This window comes from Odocoileus virginianus, chromosome 4, assembly GCF_023699985.2.
Source record: "Odocoileus virginianus isolate 20LAN1187 ecotype Illinois chromosome 4, Ovbor_1.2, whole genome shotgun sequence".
Lineage (NCBI taxonomy): Eukaryota > Metazoa > Chordata > Mammalia > Artiodactyla > Cervidae > Odocoileus > Odocoileus virginianus.
Genome location: NC_069677.1, coordinates 84212624 through 84221360, shown reverse-complemented (window position 1 = coordinate 84221360; position 8737 = coordinate 84212624). Strand labels below are relative to the sequence as shown.

The 8737-nt window shown below is 47.3% G+C and overlaps 1 protein-coding gene across 3 annotated transcripts in view; it reads left to right on the top strand.

Annotated features, from left to right (window-relative positions):
- The first annotated feature begins 808 nt into the window (after positions 1-808).
- TDRP (testis development related protein) overlaps positions 809-8737 on the top strand; it is a 44006-nt gene continuing 36077 nt past the window's right edge. The window contains exons 1-2 of one of the 3 annotated variants that reach the window (XM_070466943.1): positions 809-906; positions 1446-1633. In XM_070466943.1, the coding sequence (XP_070323044.1) occupies positions 1529-1633 (105 nt within the window). In that variant the 5' untranslated portion in view covers positions 809-906; positions 1446-1528. The other 2 variants (XM_070466944.1, XM_020907495.2) reach the window with 2 other exon arrangements.

The following is an 8737-nucleotide window of genomic DNA, read 5'->3' as shown; positions in this document are numbered from 1 at the left end:
ATGAGTTTGAGTAAACTCCGGGAGTTGGTGATGGACAGGGAGGCCTGGCGTGCTGCAGTCCATGGGGTCGCAAAGAGTCGGACACGACTGAGCAACTGAACTGAACGGATTACACTGGAGTTGAATATCTTTTATATTTCATTGCATGGCTCCTTTATGAGACAGAAAGTAAAAGTCATCCTGTATTGTACTTGGGGTTTGGGTAAGAGGCCAGAGAGCCAGGTGGGCCGGGCCTCCTCTGCCACAGGTTGGGGTTCGCTCGCCATGACTGTGACTGTAAAATGCAATTCTGAGAAAAAGTAACAAATTTCGGTTGTCATAACTGACTGTCTCAAAGTACACTCAGCTGCCAGTGAACTACACCATGTGTGGGTCATCTTACTTGCTGGTCAACGTCAGGCTCCCGGAAAGCGAGCGTCCGGCGCGCAACAATGCGGCTTCCAAGGTGGTGTGGCCAGCGAGCTGCCCGCTTTCCCCGCGGGCCTTCCGCTCCGAAGGCAGACACGTTCCCGTCCCTCTACCCGCACCCGCCCGGGCCGAGCCCACCGTCTACGGCCCATCCCGGGGCTCGGCCGCACCCTCCCCTCGGCGGCAGGTCCGCACGCCCAGCGCCTCCACCCTCTGGGGTGCCGGCCAACATTCGCGCTGTTACCCACCGGAGCCCCAGGCAGGACGCCTGCGCACCCCCGAGACCACCAGGGGGCGGGCCGACCCAGCGGGAACCAGAGCAGCCACCGCCTCCAGCCCCACCCACCGCGCCCCGAGCCGCGGACACTGGCGTGTGCGCATGCGCACCATGCCCGCTCCGCGTCCGGTGGTTGTCGCCATGGTGACCGGAGCCCCGGCCGCCCCGCCCCCCGCGCCGCCGCCCGGCGGGTCTGGCGGCGACCCAGCGCGGGGTGAAGGGTGAGGGGTGAAAGGGTCAGCTCGGGGTGGGGGTGTGCTCGGGGTGAGGAGATATCACGGGGTGAGGGGTGAGGAGGTCGGCCGGGTTGTGGGGACCTTGGGTCGAGGGCTGAGCGGAGAGGGTCCGAGATGAGTGGGGGCTAGGTGAAGGGAGCTTGGGTGAGGGGCGAGGGGTGAGAAGGTCGGTTTGGGTGGGCGGCCCGCGGAAAAGACCTCCTGGGACTATGTGAGGGGGTGGGGACCTCTCAGAGGAGGAGGAGCCTCTTGGGGGTTGGGGGTCGGTCGGGGGCAGGGCCTGGCCGGAGGTGGGGCGGTGGTGACCTGAGAGGGGCGGTGAGCAGGGGAAGTGGAGGCCCGGGGGGTGTGGCCCGGGTCTGGAGGTGGGCCGGGGCCCCGACGGACGGCGGGTCTGGTTGGGTGCGGGGACCGAGTCCGGTCCGGGAGGGGGCGGGGTGGGCTGGGGAGGGCCGGGTCCTGGGGGTGGGCCCGCCCCACAGCCCGGCCCCGCCCGGCCCCACTGGCAGCGTCCGGTCCTCCAGGAGCCGCAGCCCGGGCGTCGGTGCTGCGGGCCGGCCGAGGAGGGGCACGCAGGGACACCGGCGCCCGCCAGCCCGCCCGCAGCATGTGGAAGCTGGGCCGGAACCGGGTGCTCCTGGACGAGCCCACCGAGGAGGAGGACGGCCTGCGGGGGGGGGCGCCGCCCGCCACCGCCCCCGCCGCCGCTCAGGTGAGGGGGCGCACGGGGGTACGGAGCGTGGGAGGCGGGGGTCTGGGAGGGTGACGCGGGTCGGGATGCGCGCGGCTGAGGCCTGGCCGCGCAGTGGGGGAGGCGCACAGGTGGGGCGCGCAGGTGAGGCCCGTGCCGCGCGGCCCGTTAATTTCCCGAGGCTGGTCCGGGCCCGACCGCTGTGCCCCGTGGTGCCTCCCACCCCCCCGCTCCACATTACGAGTGACTGAACCCTCCGCCTCGCCGCCCCTCGCGCGGTTTCGGGATCGCGGGCGCAGTTCCCGGAGGTGGAAACCTCGGGCCGTGGCCTTCCAGCGGCGCGGGGGAACCTGCCTGCCGAGTGGACGCGGCCCTGGCCCCGGCCCGGGCCCATCAGTCCAGCGCTGAGTCCGGGGCCGCGCGCCGCGCTGGGCTGGACTCACCGGCGAGGCCTGGGCTGGAGGGGGGCACCGGCCCGCCGGCGAGGTCAGGAGCTTCTGGGGACTGCAGCGGGCGCGCCGAGTGCGCTAAATACTTCAGATAACAAACAGACCTTCACCTCTGTTTAAACCCTCGGTTGGAGGAAGAAGGCAGATGGCCTTTATTTAGACAGACACTGCCGTTACAAGTTCGGAGATATGCCTGGAATGTTTAGAATTTTTTAATTAAAAAGGACCCCAGGTGGATCCTGTGAGCGTTACGTACGCTCCACTCCACCCCACCCCCAACACAGTGTTCCTTTTCCTATGCAGTGAAATTAGGTCAGAAATTCAGCTTTTTATTTTTAAAATGACGGTGGTCATACAGCTTCTTGTTTGTTAAATGTTTGGAAACCCTCTCCTGTTGCTGTTGGCCTAAGACGGAAGTTAATGGTGATCTGTGTCTCTCTTCTTGGCTCTTGGAAATAGTTCAGGAGATTGTTTCTTTCCCAGTTGGTTCTAAATAACTTCCCTTGGAACTGAAGTTGCTTCATTTGGATATTTTTTTTAGTAGGAGTTAAATACCTTTAGATAAGCATTTAAATATGATCCCTATCTGAAGTGTCTTTCAGAAATCACTTTTTGGTAGTTTTAGTGCTCACCCTACTGTTTACTTTTTAAATCTCAAAATTTTATGGTTATTCTAAACAACAACTTTCTTAAATATAATGTTGAGAATTTAAGTGCGGTTTAAATATGGTTACAGAGTTATTTCTGTGTATGACTATTATTGGTCAGAGATAGTAGTATTGTTTCTGAATGAACTTAAAATTTTATAATCTATTTTATAATCTGTTCTTCTATGTTCCACTTCTGTTTTCTAATGAATCCCAAAACACGTTTTTTCCCCTTTTAAGTTAAATTACTAACAGAGAAAAGTTGGAAGGATAGGAGATTAAACACCCACGTATATACTACCTAGACATAACCATTGTTGTTTAGTCGCTCAATCGTGTGTCGGACTCTTTACCACCCCAGGGACTCCAGACTTCTCTGTCCATGGGATTTTCCAGGCAAGAATACTGGAGTGGGTTACTGTTTTCTTTTCCAGGGCATCTGCCTGACCAGGGATTGAACCTGTGTCTCTTACATTGACAGGTGAATTGTTTACCCTCTGAACCACCTGGGAAGCCCAGACTTAACCATTAGTGACACATGTATTAAAACTTTTTTTCTGACCTTCAAGTTTACAGAATTACAGTCTATACCTTTTTTTCCTCTGTGTGTAGTTGTATGTGTGTTTTAATAGACTTTTTTTTTTCTTTTTTTAGGTACACAACAAAACTCAGTGGAAAACAGAGTTCCCATATACCCCTGGTCCCCACATGTGTACAGCCTCCCCCATACTAGCAAAATCCCATTTGTTACAGCCAAGGAACCTCCACTGACACATCATTATTGCCTAGAATCCACAGTTTACATTAAGGTTCCCTCTTGGTATTGTCTGTTCTGTGGATTAGATAAGTGTATAATGACATGAATTCGCCATTATAGTGCCATGTAGTATAGTTTCACTGCCCTAAAAATCCCCTGTGCTCTGCCTATTCATCCTTCCCCTGCCCCCCCCCCCCACAACCATTGATCTTTTTGCTGTCTCCATAATTTTGCCTCTCTAGAATGTCAGAGTTGAATCATAAGATGTGCAGCTTTTACAGATTGACTTTTCTTACTGACTGAGCAGTGTGCATTTAAGGATCCTCCGTGCCTTATCACGGCTTGATAGCTCATTTCTTTTTAATGGTGAATAATATCCCATTGTCTGAAAGTTTACCATTTCACTGCAGAGTGGCATCTTGGTTGCTTCCAGGTTTTAGCAATTATAAATAACGCTGCTATAAAATACATGATATGCAGGGTTTTGTGTGGACATTAGTTTTTAACTCATTTGGATAGATACCAAGGACTGTGTGATTCCTGGATCATAGACTAAGAGTTTATTTTGTTTGTTAGAACCAGACTGTCTCCACAGTGGCTGTACCAGTTTGCATGCCCACCAGCAATGAGTGAGACTTCCTGTTGCTTCCTGCGCTTGCCAGCATGTGATGTCAGTGTTCTGGGTTTTGGTCATTCTGATAGATATGTAGTGGCATCTCACTGTTGCTTAATTTGAATTTCACTGATAACATTTGATGCAGAGCATCTCTTCATCTTGCTCATTTGCCATCCATATAGGCTACCCACTCCAGGATTCTTGGGCTTCTCTTGTGGCTCAGCTGGTCAAGAATCCTCCTGCAATGCAGGAGACCTGGGTTTGAATCCTGGGTTGAGAAGATCCCTTGGAGAAGAGAAAGGCTACCCACTCCAGTATTCTGGCATGGAGAATTCCGTGAATTGTATAGTCCATGGGGTCACAAGGAGTTGGACACTACTGAGCGACTTTCACTCACTCATGTCTCCTTCAGTGAGATGTCTATTCAAATTTTCTTGCCCCATTTTTTAATTGAGTTGCTTTTTCCCCCTTATTGTTGAGTTTTAAGAAGTCTTTGTGTATTTCGGATAGCAGTCATTTATGAGATGTGTCTTTTTTTTTTTTTGAGATGTGTCTTTTCCAAATATTTTCTCCCAGTCTATGCCATATCTTTTCATTTTCTTAACATTATATTTCACAGAGCAGAAGTTTTTAATTTTAATGAAGTCTAGGTTATCAGTTACCTCTTTCATAGATCACGTCTTTGGTGGTGTTTCCCCAAAGTTATCTGCATTTTATCCTGGGTTACCTTCCAGTATCCTTGCCCGGAGAATCCCATGGATGGAGGAGCCTGGCGGGCTATAGTCCATGGGGTCGCAAGAGTCGGATGTGAATTAGCGACTAAACTACCACCACCACCACCTTCTAGGAGTGAGATTTGACTTCAGTTTCTATCTTACTTTATCAAGTGTATCTATAGTTTGATGTGTTGAAAAAACTTTGCTATAGAAAAACAAAGATTTTTTTGTGGCAAGTTCAGTTCAGTTCAGTCGCTCAGTCGTATCTGACTATTGCAACCCAACGAACTACAGCACACCAGGCCTCCCTGTCCATCACCAATTCCCGGAGTCTACTCAAACCCTTGTCCATTGAGTCGTTGAGTCATGGTGATGCCATCCAACCATCTCATCCTCTCTCGTGCCCTTCTCCTCCTGCCCTCAACCTTTCCCAGCATCAGGGTCTTTTCAAATGAGTCCTCTTCACATCAGGTGGCCAAAGTATTGGAGCTTCAGCCTCAACATCAGTCCTTCCAGTGAACACCCAGGACTGATCTCCTTTAGGATGGACTGGTTGGATCTCCTTGCAGTCCAAGGGACTCTCAAGAGTCTTCTCCAACACCACAGTTCAAAAGCATCAATTCTTCTGCACTCAGCTTTCTTGATAGTCCAACTGTCACATCCATACATGACCACTGGAAAGACCATAGCCTTGACTAGACGGACCTTTGTTGGCAAAGTAATGTTTCTGCTTTTTAATATGCTCTCTAAGTTGGTCATAAGTTTCCTTCCAAGAAGTAGGCATCTTTTAATTTCATGGCTGCAGTCACCATCTGCAGTGATTTTGGAGCCCCCAAAAATAAAGTCAACCACTGTTTCCCCATCTATTTGCCATGAAGTGGTGGGACCGGATGCCATGATCTTAGTTTTCTGAATGTTGAGCTTTAAGCCAACTTTTTCACTCTCCTCTCTTCACTTTCATCAAGAGGCTCTTTAGTTCGTCTTCACTTTCTGCCATAAGGGTGGTGTCATCTGGATATCTGAGATTATTGATATTTCTCCCGGCAATCTTGATTCTAGCTTGTGTTTCCTCCAGCCCAGCGTTTCTCATGATGTACTCTGCATATAAGTTAAATAAGTAGAGTAACAATATACAGCCTTGACAAGAGATTTGACTGCAGTTTCTGTCTTACTTTATCAAGTGTATCTTTAGTTTGATGTGTTGAAAAAACTTTGCTATAGAAAAGCAAAGACTTTTTGTGACAAGTTGGTCATAACTCTAAATTTAGTTCATTTTATCAGGTAGATTGATATTTATCCCAAAGCCAACTTCTCTTAGAATTAAATTTTAAAGTTTATGACAAGTCTACCATAAAACTTCTGCCTACAAAATTTTATTTTAAAGTTGAAAGAAGTAGGAGTTACTATAGAAGGGTTTAATGGATCTGTTAAAATTGTGTCTCACTAGAAAGATATTCTCATTCCTCATTCTCATTCTACTTCATTTTCAGTGTATACCTTCCCCCTACCCCTCCCTGTCCCCTCAAAAAAGTCAGTTCATATTAAAACATGTAGGCTAGGAGTGCACTTTGTCTAATTCCAGAAAGGCATTTAATTTGTGTTCAAATCTGGTCAGTCGACTTACTTGAAAATCAGGTCACAGCTATAATCTGTGTCGTTTTTTAAGAAAAGAAAAAATAGCTTAATGTTAGGTTCTAGTAAGTTTGAAATGTGAGGCATTCCATCATTCCATGGATTTAAGGAATACTTAACTGTTACTAAAATAGCTTTAACATTATAGAAAACAAATTTATCTGAGTCTCTGTGTAGGTGATTAGCCTTTTTTGTCATGAATACGCATCTATTTTGTAATAAAGTATAACAGTGAGGTTTTTAATGTGAAACATTTATTGTAATCATTTAAAAAGAGAGATATAGAAGTTTTAATGACTCTAATGTTTGTTTAAACAACATCTGCTATGCATATAGTAAAACATTTCTGGATGTTCAATATTGGGTCTTCTTCCTCTTTCCAGTAGGAAGTATCATTACTTTTTTAATATAGCTATCCATGAAGCATTTATGTACATTCATAAGTGTATGTTTAAAATCACATATTTGCTTTTCCACCACAAACATTTTTGTGTACTTGGAATGGTTCTCTCGATAAATAATATATGTACCATGGGGCACTTCCTGTCTCAGGCCTACAGCTGGAAAAAAACCACCCTTAAGGCTGGGTGTGCCACAGTTTATCTGGTTGGGCCCCTCCTGATGGATGCGGAGGTGGCTGTCTTAGGCGCTGCTCCTGGGCGCTGTGTGAGCAGTAAGAGGAAAAGGTGGTCTGAGATGACCCACATGAGGGAGGGTTCAGCGGGTCTTCACTTGCCTCGCGCTGCACTGCACAGGGTCCTGGGTGTTAGTCCCTCAGTCATGTCCGACTCTGCAACCCACCAGGCTCCTCTGACCATGGGATTTTCCAGGCCAGAAAACTGGAGTGGGTGGCCATTTCCTTCTCCAGCTGCAGTTGAACATCTTCAGAAACAAAACTCAGGGCATTTTAGGCATATTTTCATTTAAATATGAAAAGGCTTTACTTAAAAATCTAAATACTTTATTTAAAAGTTTAAAAGGCTTAGACATACTCTGTAGGCATTCCAAAAAAAGTCAGAGAACGTTTCAGGTGTTTTTTACTCTGCTTTGAGGATAGGAAAAACCAAGAGTCTTAGTTGAGATAACACAGAATCTTTCTTGTGTGGTGCTGGGAGGAGTCTGTTGTAGTCTGTTATGGTGAGTTAGTATGTTGCCTGTGAGGTCAACATTAATAACTATGCAGTATATGTTAAATAAAGTTTTATACACTTCCCAGGTGGCTCAGTGGGAAAGAATCTGCCTGCCATTGCAGGAGACCATGGGTTCAGTCTCTTGAATTAAGAAGATCCCCTGCAGGAGGAAATGGCAACACACTCCAGTATTCTTACCTGGGAAATCCTGTGGACAGAGGGGCCTGGTGGGCTACAGTCCGTGGGGTCTCAAAAGTGTCAGACACGAATTAGCGACTAACCAGTAACAACAACAAGGTTTCATACAGAAACACAAAACAAGGGTATATATTGAATGATTGAAGAAAATGTCACCAGAGGCTCACAGGAACCTGACCCCGTTTTTCCTGTAAGAGCAGCGATTCAGTATTTGCTGATTCATAGCTGTCTTGAATATTGAAAATCAACAGTATTTTACATTTGAGTAACTTAAGGAAGCTAAAGAACTTATGTAGAGTTATGTAGCTACTAACAGGAATTTGAATCCAAGTTTCATATTCTATATTTAAAGTGCTAGTGCTTCAATAATTAGTGCCTTAAAAAGCATTGATAAAATTATGTCTTGGCTCAAATTTCATTGTAACGAACATCCTAATATACTTTTATTTATTTATTTATTTATGCTGTGCTTAAGTATTGTAATAATGAGTATATTTATAGAAGTCTTACTGTGGAAGGTAAATGGCTCTCTGGTGAATTAGCAGGTGAAATAAAGAACTGTTGTGCACACACCCTTTTCTGTATTCACCTCCCTTTTAACTTCATTATTTGAAGAAGAGCAGGTAGAATTTAAGCTGATTCTTGAAGAAAGATAGTGAGGGAGGGAGGAAATGGCATAGCTTTGGACCCCAAATAGCTTGGGGGATAGAAAACAAACCAGTTTAATCGGTATAGAAGGTTTGTACAGGGAGAACTGGGAAACCCCACTGAAGGGTTTAGAATTCACCTTGAAGGTAAATATTGAAGGCCTCTGAGTCATGGCTTCCTGCCACTTCACAGGGAAATCTTGTCTAGGGAGGAGGGATTGGAGGTGAGGTGCAGGTAAAACAGGTAGGATCCGGGTGTCGGAGTTCAGGCTGAAATAAGAGCCTGAATTCTAGATGGATTAGGTTCAGGAAAGTGGGAGGAAGCAAGCTTGC